At 41.8% G+C, this 20,261-nt stretch overlaps 1 protein-coding gene across 1 annotated transcript in view; it reads right to left on the bottom strand.

Moving 5' to 3' along the window:
• Positions 1-20,261, bottom strand: part of LOC131592508 (guanine nucleotide-binding protein G(q) subunit alpha) — a 333,898-nt gene that overhangs the window by 111,972 nt on the left and 201,665 nt on the right. The window contains exons 4-5 of the mRNA XM_058864069.1: positions 5,150-5,278; positions 4,054-4,183 (exon numbers count right to left, since the gene is read on the bottom strand). Coding sequence (XP_058720052.1) covers positions 4,054-4,183; positions 5,150-5,278 — 259 coding nt within the window. The remainder of the gene's footprint in view (positions 1-4,053; positions 4,184-5,149; positions 5,279-20,261) is intronic.

The raw sequence follows: 20,261 nt of genomic DNA, 5'->3' as shown, positions 1-20,261 counted from the left end.
CCACACCTGCAGGATCTGCTGTTGCTGGCCTCAGAGGGACCACACAGAGCTGTTTGAGTAGCAATCCTGTGTTAATCAAAAATCCAGAAGACCAAACAGCTACAGTTCAACCTTACATCACTGCAGCACCACTGAACCTGTGGGGGACGGATGTTCTGTCAGCATGGGGAGTCAGGGTGGGAACGGATTTTTGACGGGGGCCACTGTATTGATAGGCGTAAGTTATCCCACACCAGCCCTGAAATGGCTTACAGATCAGCCTGTGTGGGTACCACAGTGGTCCCTTGAAAAGGAGAAGCTAGATGCCCTAAAATCATTAGTACAAGAACAGCTAGCTCAAGGACACGTAGAGCCATCTATGAGCCCTTGGGATACCCTGGTATTTGTCATAAAAAAGAAATCTGGTAAATGGAGGTTTCTCCATGACCTAAGAAAGGTCAATTCTGTGATGGAAAGCATGGGCACATTGCAAGCTGGTATGCCATCTCCCACAATGATACCTGCCTCATGGGACATTCTGATAGTGGACTTGAAAGACTGGTTTTTTACTATTCCACTGCACCCAGATGATACCCCAAATTTTGCTTTTACAGTGCCTTCTGTTAATAACGCAGCACCAGTGCAACGTTATCAATGGAGAGTACTTCCCCAAGGAATTAAAAAACAATCCTACAATTTGCCAGTGGTACATTGCACAGGCATTCTCATCAGTGAGAGAGCAATTTCCAGGGGCATACTGTTATCATTACATGGATGACATTTTGATTGCAACCCAAACCAAAAAAAGAGCTTTCAGAGATTCAGCCAAGCCTTCTGCAAGCATTAAAAACATTTGGGTTGCAGGTAGCACCAGAGAAAGTGTAGCAGCAAGCACCCTGGAAATATGTGAGACTCAAAATAATGAACCAGACTATACAACCACAAATAATTCAGTTTTCAACCAAAATTCAGACACTAAACAATGCACAAAAACTTTTGGGTACCATCAGCTGGGTCAGACCTTATTTAGGATTGACCAACTCACAATTAGCACCTTTACTTGACCTCCTAAAAGGTGATCCAGAATTAACTTCCCCTAGAAAATTAACCCCAGAGGCAAAAGTCGCTCTCAAAACAGTGGAGCAAGCTATCACAAGTCCACTGGATATGCCCAGAGGTGTGTATCACTGTATTTGTTATCATTGTAAATCTTCACCCTACTGGTATTATAGAGCAGTGGCACACTCACTGGCCTGATCCTCTACACATCCTAGAGTGGATTTTTTTACCTCATCAACCAAAAAAGACAGCACCCACAATATTTGAGCTAATGAGCACAATTAATCATCAAATGTCATCACAGGTGTTTACAATTGAACGCAAGGGATTCTTCATAGATTATTATACCTGTGACACAAGAACACTTCGAATGGTGTTTTGCTAACAGTACAGCCTTGCAAAGAGCCTTGCAAAATTTCACAGGGCAAATCACTTATCATTTACCAAGCCATAGATTGCTGAAGTTAAGTGGGGAAACTGCTCTGTCTCTAAAACCTCTAAATAGCAGAACACCTTTAAAGGGTGTTACAGTGTTTACTGATGGCTCTGGAAAAACAGAAAAAGCCATAGTAACATGGAAAGAGGAAGGTGAGTGGAAAACATTGGAAAGTTATCAGAATAGATCTCCCCAGTTAGTGGAGTTGCATGCTGTAGCTATGGCTTTCCAACATTTTCCCCACATTCCTCTAAATATAGTAACTGATTCTGCATACGTAGCTGACATCACACAGAGATTAGACCGAGCACTGTTAAAGGAAATTGACAATGCACAATTATTTAATCTGCTAAAAACTCTATGCCATAGCATCCAAGCCAGAACCTACCCTTATTATATCTTACACATCAGGATTCACACAAATTTTCCGGGTTTTATCACAGAGGGCAACGCTAGGGCAGATATGCTAGCTAGCCCGGCCCGGACAGCACCACAGCCAGACATGCTGGCACAGGCAAAGGCATCACACAATTTCTTCCACCAAGGTGTTTGGGCCTTATAAAGGCAATTCCAACTGACAAACACAGAGGCTCCTAATATTGTTAGCACCTGTGCTGATTTCCAAGACCACACTGCAACACTGCAGTGGGGGTAAACCCTTGTGGACTGCGTGCTGTATAAATCTGGCAGACCAATGTCACATGCATCCCTGAATTCAGACGTCTAAAATATGTACACTTAACTGTTGATACCTTTTCATCAGCAATATGGGCTACAATGCACACAGGAGAAAAGGGTCGGGATGCCATTGCACATTGGTGATCAGCTTTTGTGGCTTTGGGCATCCCTCACACCATCAAATCAGACGATGGCCCTGCATACATTTCACAGAACACAAGACATTCCTACAGCTCTGGGGTGTAGCACACCACACTGGTATTCCCCGACTAGCAACAGGACAAGCCATCGTGGAAAGAGCACATGGCACTTTAAAATGTATTCTTGAAAAACAAAAGGGAGGAATATCTGGTGAGACCCCACAGAGCAGGGTAGCTAAGGCTATTTATACACTAAATCATTTAACAGTATCAGAAAAGTCCCAGAACCCAGTAATTTTAAATCACTTTCTATCACTACAATAATTTGGAGATGGACAGTGGCCTAGGCCCAAGGTAATGGTGAAAGACCTTCTCACCAATAAGTGGGGAGGCCCGTGGAACCTTATTACCTGGGGAAGGGGAGATGCCTGTGTTTCCACGGACACTGGAACACATTGGATACCTGCCAGATGTGTCCCTCCTGCCCTACACCCTGCCTGAGACCACAAGTAGAATCCTCCTGATGGCCCCCCAACAGATGCAATGAAGTAGAATGGAGTAACCAGAATAAGCTATTCACCTACCTCATGAAAATCTGTGACAGTTCATTTAAAAACTCTATTTGTTTACAAATTGTTTTTTTCTGTTGTTTTTTTCCTCACAGTTCTAAAGGTTGAATGGGTTTTTTTGTTTTTTGTTTATAAAGGTATAATCTCAGTTCTAGTTTCTTGTTTTTTAGTGTTAAGTTGTAACTTGTAACTATAAGTAGTTAGTTAACCTGTGGCATGTCAGCTTGAAGGATTGTGATCTCGCCTAACATCTCCTGGAAGTGAGTGCTGCAAACTCCATTTAGTACACAAAGCACATTGCTAACTGAGGGGAACAAGGTTTGTCAAATTAAGTGGAAAACCTCATTAAAAAATTAGACCCATGCTGTCTCCGGTCACCCTGTCTGCAAAGGGCCCTTGCAGATAGGATAACAGAGAGCATTTTATATTTTTTATTTAACCGAAAAGGGTGAGTTGTCACAGTATTGTCACAGTACAGCTGGTCTGGACTGGACAAAGTAAATCTGAGCATAACACAAATCCAGTTCATCTAGCCTGGTTCATGCCTGAACACATCCCTGGATAAGTTAAAGGGGACCCTCAGCCATCCCCATTCAAGCTGAGAAGTAAGCACATCACTGGCCAGAGATCTGGGTGGAGAGAGATCCCAGCCAATAGCTATCTAAGTCCAGGAGTACTGAATCGAGTATAAAAGTGAGCTCTGCATAATAAACAAGGCTGTTTTGTCTCATGAGCATCTAGTTCACGAGCTGAGTTTTCATCTCCCCACCCATGACCAGCACGTTACAAATAAATGAGTTCCACTGACCTTCCATGGAAGAGATCCGTTTGTGTCATATTATTTGAGGATTGGCATCTTAATCCATGTAGAACTTTTAATTTAATTCCATGCAGTTGCATACAACTGCTGGTAGACATTTGGAAATCAACCAGGACTGGACAAGCCAGCCTGCTTTGAAAATGTCTTAAAAGGACTAGCAACCTTCTGTTTTGCTGTTTAGCATGAAGTATTCAATCTATCATTACACTTTACTGGTCCAAAAAATTTAATATACAAATAAACATGTAAAAACACACACACCAAATCTCTCTACAAACTTGTGTTTTAATCAATTTGCAAATAAAATTTAAAATTAATTTTAGGAAAAGTATTTTTCTTAAAAACTGGTGGTTTATGCTAATGCTTGCTTACCTCATTGTCTGACTCCACAAGCACTTGATCATATTCACTAAGAGCTACTAGGAACATGATAGATGTGACATTTTCAAAGCAATGTATCCATTTTCTTCTTTCTGATCGTTGGCCTCCTACATCCACCATTCTGCAAAATTAACAATGATCACATCAACTCCACAAATACCTTTGCAGATAAACATACAAACACATGAAACACTGAATTCAAGAATTTAGTTGAAAGCAATTTGGTTCTTGTTAAAACTGCTACAATTCATATTAAAGACTAAAGGAATGTGTTGTAAATAAATAAGTTATTGTATTTGCTTTTTAGTTTGATATCTTTTCTGAATTTTAATTATTATGGGTCTCAAAGCCCTCAAATTTCTGTTATTCAAAACACTTATGATTCTTAGTCACAGTTCTAGAATGTATCGTCTGTATATTCAGCAGAAACACATCCACAAAATTAAGTTGGTGACCTGCCGTTCTCCCAAGAAATTGCCAGTCAAAATTCCAAACTTGTCAAGGCTGCTTAATTTTAAGAGTATAAATAGAATATAATCTGTATTTACTGAAGTTGTTAATAGTCAAAATAAAAACTCAAATTTTCTGGCAGAGTGTACTCCAAATTTATTATGGATCTCAATGTAACTATACACTTGGGTGTCTAACTTGTGCTTGTAACTGCAGAGTTATTCTTTAGCAATTGTATATGCCCTCAGAAAGAGCTGTGGGGAAAATTATTTGAAGGAATGGCATTAAATTTGCAAAATATCACTTCTCTATAAAAATCAGGTACAGAAGTACCTTTCCATGTTATAATTATTCATAATAGAACATTTGTACTAATTTTATTGAAAAATTACTTCCAGTATTTCTATCAATAATAACTATGTTCAGAAAAACACAAATCTGTCTCTCATCCTCTTGACACCTTTAACAACAGCTGCTAATCATATATGGAGAAAAACATGAAAATAAAATTAACACCAAGCTCAAATTTAAAACACATTGAATAATTTGTACATTTAACCAATATCCTACACATGGTATTACTAATGTAAAAGGAAACAAAAGAAACAAAGCAAATGGGTGTTAAACTTTTTTCTACCTGAAAATGACACTTTGTAAATCAAATGGATATTCAATGATCCCTGTTGTTGGGACTCGAACTCTAAGCACATCTTGCTGAGTTGGCAGATAGGCTGAATCTGCTATGCGGTCCAAGTCATTAAGGTAACTATAGATGGGAAGAAACAACAGGAATGCAAGACAGTGAGACCATAATCCTACTGAGGAAAAGAGAAAGGTAGTCTTAGGATAAGAAATTAAGTGTGGGATAGGAAGAAGTACAACAGAAAAAAAGCAATAATGATATAAAAGAGGAAAGGAAGTGAAAATTAGTGCTTCATTTTCTCTCTTTCCTTTTTTTATAATTATTATTATTATCATTATTACTATTAATGTTATTACCTTTATATTTTACTTTGTTTCAACTATTAAACTGTTCTTATCTGAACCCATGGGTTTTACTTTTTTCCCCCAATTTGTCACCCTGAAAATTAAACCTTTTGATCTTGTTTTCATAGTTTCTAGCCACTTTCCCAGGAAAGTAACTATTAACATATATGTTTATACATTCTTTCTAAGAAATGTCTTTTGATGGACGTTTCGCATGACCAGTGTGATTGGGAAGGTGGTAACCTAATTATCCAATCCCTGGTCATTGTCGAGAATCTATAAATACCAGAGTCAGAAAAATAAAAGTACTTTTTTCTCTATCATACATTGAACTGTGTCTGTGTGAATCATTCTGTGTCCTATAGCAACACCTATTCTCCTCCCTATCCCACTGGGAGAGGGGGAAAGCAGGGGAGTGAGTGAGCTTCTACATCGTACTTAGTTGCTGGCAGTAGATATAACTTTCAATTATTTTATCAACTTAGAGGGAATTAAACATGTTTCTGACAATCAGTCTGAAAGCTTTGCCTGCATCAGCAATACAAAATTTCATTCAAAAGATTCTAAAATCAATAAAATCTCCTTATATTTCTCCTTAAAGCTCATGTCCCCTCTGATCCAAAATAATATAATTAATTTCTTTTAAAATAATCAGTGGGTAAGCATGTGTATCATAAAGATTGTCATCAGGGTATTTCTGCTCTACTGCACCCACTGCTTTATATCACATATGAATACTTTGGAATATAGCAGAAATTAATTGTTTCTCTTTAGTCATGCACAATCTTCCCAAAATGCCAGTAGAACAAATCAACAGACATGCTCAATACCATTAAAATTACTTTTGTATTAACTGTGTAAGACTATACTTTTATTTTTCTAGAACTGCATACACATTTTCCATTAGGATGAATGACGTAATGGTGTAAATTTTTAAAAGTAACTTATTTGGTTGACAGACTATTTCATAATGCTGAGCAGGACTATGGAAAGTATAAGTGAATAAAAGTGATTATTTACATAAAAAGGAAAAGATGACTGGAATACTATTATAACCTAAATACACACTATCAGCACACATGATTTTCAAATATTATAGCTGCTACAGTAATACAGAACATTTAGAATTTTATTTGTTTAGAAAAGCGTGGAATAGTTCCAGTTGGAAGAGACCTACAATGATCATGCAGTCCAACTGCTGTACCACTTCACTGCTGGCCAAAACTGAAAGCATATTAAGGACATTGTCCCAAAAATGGAAAGGATGGCCCAAACTCTCAAGAGAACTCAAAATAAATTAATGATTGAAACCCAATTGTCATGGGTCAAGTGTTTACAACTGGCCTTATTAAGAATCAGAACACAGCCCAGATTGGACTTAGGAGTCTCACCTTATGAAATGATGTTTGCTTTACCTTTTCTGATTTCGCCAAATAGCATTGCCACTTATGAGGAAGGGGAGGACAGTGTCAAGAAATATGTCCTGTCTATAGCACAAGCTTTAGAAGAGCTACGGGAAAAGGGAAAAATTCTTCAGACTGCTACCCTAGATTTCAAAATTCATAATGTCAATCCTGGGGACTGGGTGATGGTTAAATCATGGAAAGATCAGCCTTTAACCCCACTATGGGAAGGTCCCTTTCAGGTGTTGCTGACCACCGAATCGGCCGTACGAACTGCAGAATGAGGATGGACCCATGCTAGCAGAATAAAAGGATCAGTAGAAGAACTAGATGACTGGAGAATTGTCCCCTCAACAGAAGGACTGAAAATTACTTTAAAGCAGAACACAAGGGTGTAATAGGGCAAGTAAAAGAACAAATAATCATCCATCAGTTCTACCTAGAAGGGGGCATCCTTGTAAACCTTGTCATTTTTTATGTATTCCCAGAGATCAGAGGCTTTCCAAACCTCACCGTGGAGACACAAGTAGTTATTTTATTTCTGAGGTATCAGTGTGGTAGTACTAGTCAACTCAAGTAGTACAGTTCCCCTAAGCAACAAGTGTGAGGAAATACAGACCGACCAGGTGAAGAAGCCACCTACTGACAGTTAACAAAGAGGGAGTAACCAGGGAACAGGGGGCAAGACCAGGTTGGCAACTGTACTTGCCCCCAAGAAGACTACATACACCAGCAATGGATAGCAACCTCATAGGCATGGTAGGAGGGAGTACAAGCCATACTGGACCCCTGTTATCCTGTTTGAGTCAGAGGCACAGAGCGTGTGCCCTTATCTATGATACCTGGCTCTGACACCCAAGAAAGCACTGAATTTTATATTGTCCTGGTTTAGGGCAAATTTGGGAGAAAACCTCCAATTCGGCCCCCCCAGGAAGCAAACCCACGTGCCCCTTTCTCCCACCCCCCAACCGGTTCGGGAAGAGATTTCTCTGAGAGAAGTGGAAAAAACCTGTTTATTTCACAGGCACAGCACTACCCAGCAGAAGAATGAACAATATCAAATTACAAAACCTCTCGCCACTCTGAAGACATGACAAAATTCAGAGGGTCTCTTTCCTGTGGGTGTTCACTCTGTTATCAATCCCTCTGGCACTGGAAAATGTCGCTGCCCAGGCTGGGCTCCCGGTAGTCCACGGGTGCAAGCTCCCAGTGCTCCCTGAGTCCCCAGTCCAGAGCAGGTTTGATTCGTTTGAAAAAAAGGGAAAGAAAACAGTCCAGGAAGACCTCTCTGCTCTGGCTAGCTGGAAAGCCAAGGCGATCTGTGTCTTGTCTGTCTGTGCTGTAGTCAAAACTCCCGATGCGGGGGGAGGAGCAAGTACAGTCTCTGATAACAAACTCAGTGCTTCTTTTCCACTCACTTTTACTCTTAGATGAAATTTTAAGAATACAAAATCTGTGTCTGGGTTAGGTGGACGAATGGGGATACAATTTAACATAATAATCAACCCAGGACACATATAACACCATGGAAACAACTGTTAAATAGAAAAACTAAGATTGTGAGTGTGTAAATTAGAGAGTTTTCTTAAGTCACTAGGTGAGAAAGTTGAAGTCTAAGGTTTAAACTAGTTTAGAGAACAAAAGACAAGATGGAGGATTTAGGGTGTTGTCTCTTCTTCTTCTTTCTTCTTCATGTTCTTCTAGAGGTTTTTGGGTAGCAGTGATTAGATAGAGAGTGCCGCAGTGCAGCACACAGGTGTTGGGTCATTGGGTCACTGAGAAAAATAATTTACTTGGCATTTGTTAATTTGGTAAATAGACATATAAAAGACGTTGAAGAAGTTCTTTGTTAGCCATTTTGCACCTTTCTATTTTAGTACATGTAGCTCCTTGTACCTTGTATATATGTAATATAGATAAAAAAAGAATAAACAACCAAGTCTGAACAAGAGAAAACTGCCTCTCTCTCATCACAGTCCAAGAGGGAAAAATAACCCAGCCGCAAGTGTCTCATCAGGACATTATCCTTTTATGTGTTGCTCCTCTTCTGTCATTTTCCGGTTGAGAATCTAAAGAATACATGTCACAAATGCTATCAGTCGCATTATGTAGGTTCTGTTTTCACTACTCACACCCTTGTTGACTCGCACTGTTACAACTCATCCAAGTTAGAGATCTGCACACATGCCGAGCAAACATTCTGGGTGGCAGAAAGCCTAGGACAAAGTGGTGAAAGGCAGGGGAGTGAGTGCCCAAAGGGGGAGAAATGCATTTGTTTTGAAAGAGCTCAGGGGGTGGAATTCAATGAGACTTAGTGAAAGAACAAATAGTATCCCCAAACCCACCGCGACCAATGCAAAATATCCTGGAAGAATCCTTAGGAGACATCTTAGATCGCAACAGGTTTAGAAAAAGGCCTGAGTCAACTCCAAGTGGGGATTGGTAGGAAAAGCTTAAATGACAATTGGAAAATTATAAAGAAGTCCTGAGATTTGGGAAAAACCTGTTTGTAGATTTAGGGGAGAGAATTAGTAAAGCATTGAAACCATGCTGCTGGGTATGTGGAGGAGCCTTGATGACAGAAGAATGGCCCTGGAAAGGTAGTAGTCTAGGCCCGGTTGAACTCCTTAATTGGAATAGAACCAACATAGAAAAGGAAGAGAGACCTGAGGGGTGGGTCTTGAGTTCCAAGGTGATAGGTGAGGAATGCCTCTGGAAAATTGGAAAGAAAATTGTTAACAAAATAGGGAAAACCCCCTGTAAAAGGTATAAAGTGTCAAATGGAAGTTCTGCGTGGTAGATACCTGAAAAACCTACACAATACTGGGCCACAGAGAACAAAGGAAATTGTAAATATGACAAAGAAAGTAACCTTTTTTTGTGCAACAACACTGAGAAAAATCCCTATTCAGGAATGCCCAAAATATCTAAATTCTGGGAAAATATAAATCATCAAAGTAATTATGATTATTGGAGAGCACCTGATGGCCTGTTCTGGATATGTGGTTAGAGAACTTATCCAAAACTACCTCCCCAATGGAAAGGAAGTTGTAGCCTGGGAATTATAGCCAGGATTTTTCCTTTTACTGAATCAAGATGGAAATAACCTAAGGGTACCAGTGTATGATGCTTTAAAAAGAAATAAAAGGGAGCAAATTGAAATTGGAGGACACCAGAGGTAGGGAGAAGAGGAATGTCCTCGTGAGCAAATAATACAAACATATGGACCTGCCACCTGGGCCCAGGATGGAAGTTGGGGATATCAAACCCCAATTTACATGCTGAACCATACCATAAGACTCCAAGCAGTAGTGGAGATTATATCTAACAAAACTGCCCGAGTCTTAGACTTAATAGCTGGGCAACAAAGACAAACTAGAGCTCCAGTATATCAAAATTGATTTGCTTTAGACTATATGTTAGCAGAAGACGGAGGTGTTTGTGTAAAATTTAACTCATCTAACTGTTGTCTATAAATTGATGATGATGGGGATGCAGTTTTGGATATAGCCAAGGACATCCGGGAAATAGCCCATGTACCGGTCCAAAGGTGGGAATCTATAATGAACAAAGGATGGTGGGAAGATTTTTTTGGAATATCCTGGTGGAAAAAGGTGGGATTTATAATGCTATGTGGAATAACAAATTTAATATTTCTTCCATGTTTAATTCCATGTCTTATCTGATTGATTACTTATATAGTTCAAAACATGAAACTAATAATGATGCCTGACAATCCCAAGTCAGTAACCTCAAGAGGAATACAGGAAGTTATGATGTTAAAGAAAACAAAAAATGATAAAGAAAGCATGAACGATCTATGAAAAATATCGGTATGCCAAGAGTACAGAGGTTCAAAAGCTGTAGCTCAAGCCAAATAAAAAAAAGGGAGAAAAAGGGGGGAAAATTATTATAGATGACAATATAATATTGGCTTTCACATTTATAGATTAACGTTTTGTATTACAAGTATTTTGATACAGTACAATTTATACTTACTTTTAACTGCTTTTGTATAGTATAATCTGTCAGTTTATGTATACACAGTATCGTTTATATGAATGGTAATATAATAAATACATTGTATCCTAGGCATTAGCAAACTGTTAAAAATAGAGACTAAAAATAACTCTATGAAACCAACTTAAAGAATGGTACAAAACCAATCATTTTCTTTACATCTGTGGACTGATGTCTCCAAGTGACAAGAATGCTGGAAACCAAAGCATAATCATCTGAAGTGTGAAATAACAGGATAAGAACACAGGAAGACCTCATCTATAGAGTATCCTGCAGGCAGGTCAGAGGTTAAAAACCAAACAAGATGAGAACCTGGAATATCAAGAGTTCCCAAGGAATTCTGCATAATAAAATACATGAACATGCATGAGCCTCAGGAACGATACAGTATGAAGTGTTTCAAATCTACAGTGTGTTCTTTGGCTATTTGCCAGGAGCACCCCAGTGCTGGAATTCAAAGAATGACTACGTTGGGAAAGACCTTCAAGATCATCAAGTCCAACCCATGCCCTAACACCTCAACTAAACCATGGCACCAAGTGCCACATCCAGTCTTTTTAAATACATCCAGGGATAGTGACTCCACCACCTCCACAGGCAGACCATTCCAGTACTTTATCACCCTTTCCATGAAAAACTTTTTCCTAATATCCAACCTATATTTCCCCTGGCACAGCTTGAAACTGTGTCCTCTTGTTCTGTTAGTTGCTGCCTGGAGAAAGAAACCAACCCCCACCTGCCTACAACCACCTTTCAGGAAGTTGCAGAGACTGATAAGGTCACATCTGAGTCTCCTTTTCTCCAGGCTAAACAACCCCAGCTCCTTCAGTTGTTCCTCATAAGGCTTGTGTTCCAAGCCCCTCACCAGCCTTGTTGCCCTCCTCTGGACCCACTCAAGTGTCTCAACATCCTTCCTAAACTGAGGGGCCCAGAACTGGACACAGTACTCAAGGTATGGCCTCACCAGTGCCAAGTACAGGGGAAGAATGATCTCCCTGCTCCTGCTGGTCACACTATTCCTGATACAGGCCAGGATGCCGTTGGCCTTTTTGGCCACCAAGGCACACTGCTGGCTCATGTTTAGTCACCTGTTGACCAGTACCCCCAGGTCCCTTTCCACCTGGGCACTGTCCAGCCACACCATCCCCAGCCTATAATGTTGCATGGGGTTATTGTGGCCAAAATGCAGGACTCGACATTGGACTTATTCAACTTCATCTTACTGGACTCTGCTCATCCATCCACCCACTCCAGGTCTCTCTGCAGAGCCATCCTACCTTCCAATAGATCGACACACGCTCCCAGCTTAGTGTCGTCTGTAAATTCACTAAGGACTCAATAACTCACCCTGAAACCTAAAGCCTTCTGATAATGTTTTCACAGTTTTAGTTACTTTCCCATGAAAGTTCTATAAACATAAGTTATCACATTCCTTCTAAGAAATGTCTTTTGCTGGACATTTCACATGACCAGTGTGCTTGGGAAGGTGGTAATTTAATTAGCCAATCCCTGGTCATTGTGAGAATCTATAAATACTGGAGTCAGAGAATAAAGTTTTTCTTTTCCTGTTCTAACACTTAGAGGTGTTTGTGTGAATCATTTTGTGTCCTTTAGCGACAAATACCCTCATCCATGTCATCAATAAAAATATTGAACAGAACTGATCCCAGCACAGACCCCTGAGGGACACCAATGGTGACTGGCCACCAGCTGGATGCAGCACTGCTTACCACCACTCTCTGGTCCCGGCCATCCAGACAGTTCTTAACCCAGCAAAGAGTGCTCCTGTCCAAGCTGTGGGCTGACAGCTTTTCTAGGAGTATGCTGTGGGAGACTGTGTCAACAGCCTTGCTGAAGTCCAAATAGACAACATCCACAGTCCTTCCTGCATCCACCAGGCAGGTCACCTGGTCATAAAATGAGACCAAGTTGGTCACACATGACCTACCCCTCCTAAAGCCATGCTGGCTGGGTCTGATACTCTGACCATCCTGTAAGTGCTGCATGATGGCACTCAATATAAACTGCTCCATTACCTTACCAGGCACTGAGGTCAGGCTAACTGGCCTATAATTACCAGGATACTCCTTCCCATCCTTTTGGTGAACTGGCATCACACTGGCCAGCTTCCAGTCATCTGGAACCTCACCAGTGAGCCAGGACTGTTGGTAAATGATGGAGAGCGGCTTCGCAAGCTCATCTGCCATCTCCCTCATCACACTGGGATGGATCCCATTTGGTCCCATAGATTTATGAATATCCAAGCATCTCAGCAGTTCTCTGACTGCCTCCTCCTGGATAACAGGAAAACATTCTGCTCCCCGACACCATCAACCAACCCAAGAGGACAGTTGTCCTGAAGGAAAATTGTTTTCCCACTAAAGACTGAGGCAAAGAAGGCATTGAGCACTTGTCCTGGGGTGGCTTTATGATACTGGTATCCCAAATCGTCAGGTTTATGTTAATATATTAAGTTCTGCACCTTTAAGACTGGCTCTGAGAGTGAAGCAGGGGGAAGAAGAAGCGTGCAGTTTGTGTTAAAGAAAAACATCACTCCCACACATCCTGCTCCTGCACTGTGGTGTCTGCAGCACGGACAGACAGCGGGACAGAGCTTCTCTTTGGTTTTTAGTTAGTTTTAGCTAGCTGAGGCAGAGGAGTTCCCTGGACCTTTGTTTTCTTTTTCCTGGATCTGTGCAAACCTGCTTTGAACTGAAAAACACCCAGACAAACCCCAGGAGCTCACGCCTGTGGCCCACCGTGGCCTGGGCCTTGGCATTTTCCAGCGCCGGAGGGACTGATAAGAACCTGAGCGGGCTGAGCTACACCACATGAAAAGGACTTTTCTTCCTAGATTTGCCATCCCATCGAACAGCGAGAGGTTTTATTATTTAATATTATTCAATTTCTGTTAAATAAACAGCTTTTTCCACTTCTCTCCAAAGAAATTTTTTTCCTTTCCCGGACCAGTTGGGGGGGAGGGGTTATTTGAACTTTTTTTCCCTGGGGAAACCCCCATTTTGAATTTTTCTCCCAAATTTGCCCTAAACTAGGACAGCACTATTGCCTTCTCCTCATCTGCAGTTACTAAGTTCCCTCCCGCATCTAATAAAGGAAAAACTTTGGTCTTACTCTTCCTTTTACCATTAATATATTTGTAAAAACATTTTTATTATCCTTTACAGAAGTCACCATTTAAATTTTAAACTGAGCTTTGGCCTCCCTAATTTTTTTTCCTACATGCTCTAGCAGCCCCCTTAAATAATTCCTGAGAGATCTGACCCTCCTTCCAAAGATGATACATCCCCTTTTTATTCCTAAGTTTCTCCAAAACCTCCTTGCCCAACCAGGCTGGACATTTACCTCGTTAACTTGCCTTTCAACACACAAGGACAGTCTGTTCCTGTGCCCTCAAGATCTATTTGAAGCACGCACACGTTTCCTGAACTCCTTTGTTTTTAAAGACTGCTTCCCAAGGAACTCTCTGAATAAGTCCTCTAAATAGGCTAAAGTCTGCCCTCTGAAAGTCCAGTGTAAAAGTCTTACTGCTGTTCCTCCTCATTTCCCCAAATATTAGGAACTCTATAATTGCATGATCACTATGCCCCAAGTGGCCTCCAACCACCACATCTCCCACCAGCCCATCTCTATTTGCAAAAAAGAGGTCTAACATAGTCCCTCCCCTGGTGGGCTCACTCACTAGCTGTGACAAAAAGTTGTCCTCCATAAACTCTAAAAATTTCCTGGACTGCCTCTTTTCTGCTCTGTTGAATTCCCAGCAGATGTCTGGCAGGTTGAAGTCACTTCCCAGAAAAAGGGCTGATGATCCTGAAATGTTCTCCAGCTGCTTATAGAATAAGTTGTCCACCTCTTCTTCCTGATTGGACAGACGATAACAGACTCCCAGTAGGATGTCAGCCTTGTTGGCCTTCCCTTTAATTCTTACCCTTAGACATTCAACTTCATCATCACTAATTTCAATATCTATGGCGTCAAAAGCCTCCCTAATATAAAGGCCCACCCCTCCACCTCTTCTCCCTATCCTGTCTCTTCTGAAGAGCTTGTAGCCATCTGTCCTGGGGTGACTTTATGATGCTTGTATCCCCAATCGCCTGTTCTGTTTATGTTACATATTAAGTTCTGCACCATTAAGACTGGTTCCAAGAGCAAAGAGGGGGGAAGAAGAAGGGTGCAGTTTGTGTTCAGAAACAGCACTCACTTCCCCGCAGGCCTCTCCTGGACTGTGTTGTCTGCAGCATGGACAGACAGCGAGATAGAACTCTCCTTTGCTTTTAGTTAGTTTTTAGCTTGCTGAGGCAGAGAAGTTCCCTGGACTGGGTTTTTTTTTTCCCTTTTTCTTGGATCTGTTCAAACCTACTCTGGACTGAAAACCCAGAAAAACCCCAGGAGCTCATGCCTGTGGCCTACTGGGGCCAGAGGGACTGATAAGAGACTGGGCAAGCCGAGCTACACCCCATAAAAAGTGTAGGAATCCAGAAATGGAAAAACATTTCTCTGTCCTATTCTCCAAAAAAGTATTAATCTTGTCTGTCACTGACAGAAAGGCTTCCAAATATCCCTGGGTAAACCAGGATTTATAAAAAATTAAGTAGAAAGTAGTATAATGTTTAGTATGTCACTGAAGTGAAAAATATAGGTTTTAGAGTGTTTAATACATGGAGTAAAGATGGAGGGGAAAAAAGTGTGGTTCTTAGCTCTCCTTCTTCCTTCTTCTCCATGATTCTGCAGTTTATAAGAGCACAAAGAGTGATTAGTTGAAAGTTAGTCGCAGTTTTAGCTACATAAGTAGATATAGAAAACTTGTTAATACATAAAAACAATACAAGTATCTATTGTTAATTGGGTAAAAATGGATATAAAGATGAAACAGCCCTGTGGTTTGGGGCCATTTTGTGCCTTCAGAGCCAAAGTGAGCCAAGTTATGGTGATTTGAACTTGTGCAGAAAGTCTGGGAAGGCCTGCCAAGTATTTTAATAACATCCTAATAAACACAAGAAATAAGATCCTAACGAGCTTTGGAGTTTTCTTCCTGACCCAGAGAACTGAGATAAGTGGAGCTCCCTGTGAAGGAGTATGCCGAAGGAGCTCAGCTCAGAAGAGACCGAGAAATCCATTTCGAGAACTGCAGCATAAAGTAGCGGAAAAAAATTCAAAAAGTACTTTCTGAATTTGCCATCTCATTGAACAACGAGATGTTTTCTTGTTTAATATTATTCAATTTATGTTAAATAAACAGGATTTTTCCCACTTTTCTCCAAGGAAATCTTTTTCCCAAACAACTTGGGGGATGGGCCGCTTAAATTTGCTTTCTGGAGGGACCTCATTCAGAGGTTTTCTCCCAAATTTGCCCTGAACCAGGACAAATACAATTATTGGCACCCAATGTGGGGTCTGAGAAAGTGGAAAAAGGTAGCACTAGGGCATGGCGGCACGGAAGATTTCAGGATGTAACAGAAAGTTAGTAACCCCCCTTCTCCACATAGTATGGTAATGACTTCTGCAATTAGCCAATAGCACCTAGCTGTGATGAAAGCAGATGGGAGTAGCATAGTGACCCAAGGTTATAAAATGTCAAATTCTCCTGCAATAAACACCATTTTCGCCATCCATCACATTGGTGCTGTGGGTTATGGTCCGAGTGGCCAAGGGGAGCCACCATGCTGGCTTCTGAACCAGGGTGTCTGCCTTGCTTGAAAGGCCACATATGGTGCCGAAACCCGGGAGGAAAAGCAGTATTCAAACCCAGAAAGCGAGGATTCTCTGGATTCAGGAGCAGCGGTCAGGATAGCTGGACTAGTCCTGGCGAGAGAGATCCTGGGCCCAGAAGGAAGATGGAATCACTGATAAAGGTCAGATTGGAATTAAGTTGTAAACCTAATTGTTTTACACTTGCTATTGCAAGGCTTTTGTTTATTGGGGTCATAAATCATCTTGTAAAGTTTATCCATCCTAAGGTGTGGGACAGATGTACTAAAACCCTTGCCGAAGAGATCTGGAGGATGGCAAGGAGCTGTCTGCTGGCTACCCTGAAATTTGGGGTCAGAGCTTTACAGCTCCCAGATGACAGCAGCTCAGCTGAGCAGAAGGGGACACAGGGGGACGACACGTCCCCTCAATCCGCAAATCCTTGTCTGCTCCCAGAGGGACAACAGAAAGCAAGAGATTTTTGGAGAAAGTTAACAGAAAAAGCCAGGAGTGCCGTGGGAAAAGCCCGGAGAGAAACATCCTCCCTGGTGCCTAAAAAGGGCGCTGAGCAAAAAGACATACAGCAAGAAAGAAATATCTTAAGTGAAAACAAAGAACAAACGCTGGCATTGAAAGAGGAACATAGTCAGGGGGATGGGAGAGAAAAGGAATGTGAAGAAGAAAGAGAAACTGAAGTGAAGGAGATAAGATGCGGGAGAAGTAGTCAGGGAAAGGGGAGAAGGAATGTAAGAAAGGCAGTAGAGAGGGGGAGCAGATGGCGAAACAGAAGGTGGGGTGAAGGGCAGAGTGAAAGGTGGGGTGAAAGGCGGAGTGAAAGGCGGAGTGAAAGGCGGGGTGAAAGGTGGGGTGAAAGGCGGAGTGGAGGGTGGACCGAAAGGCGGGGAGAGCCAGGAGGGAGGGAACAGCCCGCCCACAGGGGTGGTAGGCGGGGCTGGAGCCCAACAAAAAGGCACAGGAAACAGGAAATGGCCAGCCAGTCGAGTTCTGACTCCGACCGAGACACTAGCGAAGGCAAATGGTCGGAAGTTGAGTCCTTAGAGGAGGAAACAATAAAGATAAACAAGAATACCCCCCTCCACATTAAAAAAGAACTGAGAGAAGATACTGCTCTCACAGACTGGGGACAGAAAAAATCTGCATATGCCAGCTGGGTCCCTTCAGCTGTGCTAGCGTTCCCAGTCCAGGTGTCAGAGGGGAGACAGATTATCCATTCAACAATAAATCCTAAACTGCAAGGCTCCAGCCTGCAACAGCTAATAAGCACAGATGAGACAATGATTACCCTATGCCTATCAGCTTATAACTTCAGTGTTTCTAACGATTTTTGTGTGCAAGTTGTGATTGTTCCCAGGGTCCTGTACCACCTGGATGAAGAGTTGAGCCTGCAAGTGAAGAGACTCACCCGACTTCAGAAAAGAGAACTGGTGACAGGTGTAACCATAGCGATGCTGCTTAGCCTGGGAGCAACTGGTGCTGCCACAGATGTCTCTGCCATTGTGACCCAACAACAGAGACTTTCAGCTACAAATGACAATTGATGAAGACTTGCAGATAATTGAAAAACTGTGTGTTTTAAATAAGCTTGTGTCCTTTGTTAAGAGGCAACTAGAAAGAGTTAATATTCTGCTTATAGAAAGGCAACAGATGCTCTAAAAATACACTTAGTCACCACATGTGCCTTTTGCTTACTAATGAAAAACTGCAGTATCTATTTTATAAGTTTTTAGCTTTTTAGTTAAGTATAGTGTATCCTATATTTTACTCAAGTTTATAATATCTACTTTTAAAACTTTTATAATATAGATAAGTTAGACAAAATGTTTAGAGATATGTATATAGAAAATAACATTAGAACTTTCTAAAACTAATACACTTTATATTCTAACAAATTAGTTATGCATAGAGAGGGGAGAAATATGTAGCAGTAGGGCATGGCGGCACGGAAGATTTCAGGATGTAACGGAAAGTTAGTAACCCCCCTTCTCTACATAGTATGGTAATGACTTCTGCAATTAGCCAATAGCACCTAGCTGTGATGAAAGCAGATGGGAGTAGCATAGTGACCCTAGGTTATAAAATGTCAAATTCTCCTGCAATAAACACCATTTTCGCCATCCATCACATTGGTGCTGTGGGTTATGGTCTGAGTGGCCAAGGGGGGCCACCGTGCTGGCTTCTGAATCAGGGTGTCTGCCTTGCTTGAAAGGCCACAGAAAAAACCTGTACTGATTGCATTTTGATTGTACTTACTCTGTATTGGGATAAAGCAGTCAGTAGCCATGTTGTTTGAACACATAATGTCTCTTGGGGTGGAGGCCTTCATGTGGTTCTGGTCCCTAGGCTTTTTTGAGGTTTTAAAACCAGGTTCCCTAAACCAGGGCACCATCCAGTGCAGTGCTCCAACTATGTGAGTCATCCCACCACGTTTCTGTGATGGCGATTACACCATAGCTTTGCTGTTGCACTATGGCCTCCAGCTCTTCTTGTTTATAACCTATGCTGCGTTCATTGGTATACCCACACCTCATCTGGGCTACTGATTTCAGCTCTAACTCAGGCTTTCTACCCTTGGGCCTGCTTCCAGACAGCCCAGCTGCATCCCCTTCCCCCTTCAAATCTAGTTTAAAGCCCTCTCAATGAGGTCTGCCAGTTCATGAGCTGAAAACCTTCTGCCCTTAACAGAGAGATGTACCCCATCTGGTTCCAGCAGGGCAAGTGTTATAAAAATTGCCTCATGATCAAAGAATCTGAAATTTTGCCGATGACACCAACCCTTGAGCCACTTGTTAATGATGTGAGTTCTCCTATTCCTTTCACTTTTTTTCTTGGTCACCAAAGGGACTGAGCAGAAAACTACCTGTGCCCCTGTCCTATCAACCACTTGACACAGTGCCCTAAAGTTTCTTTTAATTGCCCTGACACTCTTCCCTTCAATCTCATCACTGCCAGCCTGGAGTATCAGCAGTGGGTAATAATCAGAGGGCTGAATCATCCCAGGAAGTTTCTCAGTGATATTCCGTGCCCAGGCCCCAGGGAGGCAGCAGACCTCCCTGTGGGATGGGTCCAGTCGACATATGGGGCCCTCTGCTCCCATCAGAAGGGAGTCACCCACTACAATCACCCTTCTTTTCTTTTTGATGTTAGAGGTGGTGATCCGTCTTACATATGAATCATAATTGGGAGACCCACTGGGCAGATAATTTTCTTCTAAATCATCTGGCTGACTCTCTAGATCCAGGGGCTCATACCTATTCTGAAGTAGCACCTGGCTAGGGGATGGGGGTCCAGAGGAATTTTTATTATTACCTTCCTGAGCAGGGACCCATTTCCTCTCTCCTTCATCTACCAGGTGCCCTTCTATTGCCTGACAGTGGGAGGCATGGGAGTCCTCTGACTTTTGGTGGGCCTCCCTTAAAGATGGAAGGGATGAACTCCACCAATCTATTTCCCTTTCACTGTCCCTGATACTCCTTAGTCTTTCAACTTCCTCCCTAAGCTCAGCCACCAGTAAAAGGAGGTTGTTCACCTGTTCACACCGCAGGCAGTTTTCCTCCACAACACTCCATGAAACCACTGATAAGCTCAAACACTCCGCACAGGGAGGGGTCTGCA

Source organism: Poecile atricapillus, chromosome W (assembly GCF_030490865.1).
Source record: "Poecile atricapillus isolate bPoeAtr1 chromosome W, bPoeAtr1.hap1, whole genome shotgun sequence".
Classification (NCBI taxonomy): Eukaryota; Metazoa; Chordata; class Aves; order Passeriformes; family Paridae; genus Poecile; species Poecile atricapillus.
This window is presented reverse-complemented; position numbering and strand designations above follow the sequence as displayed.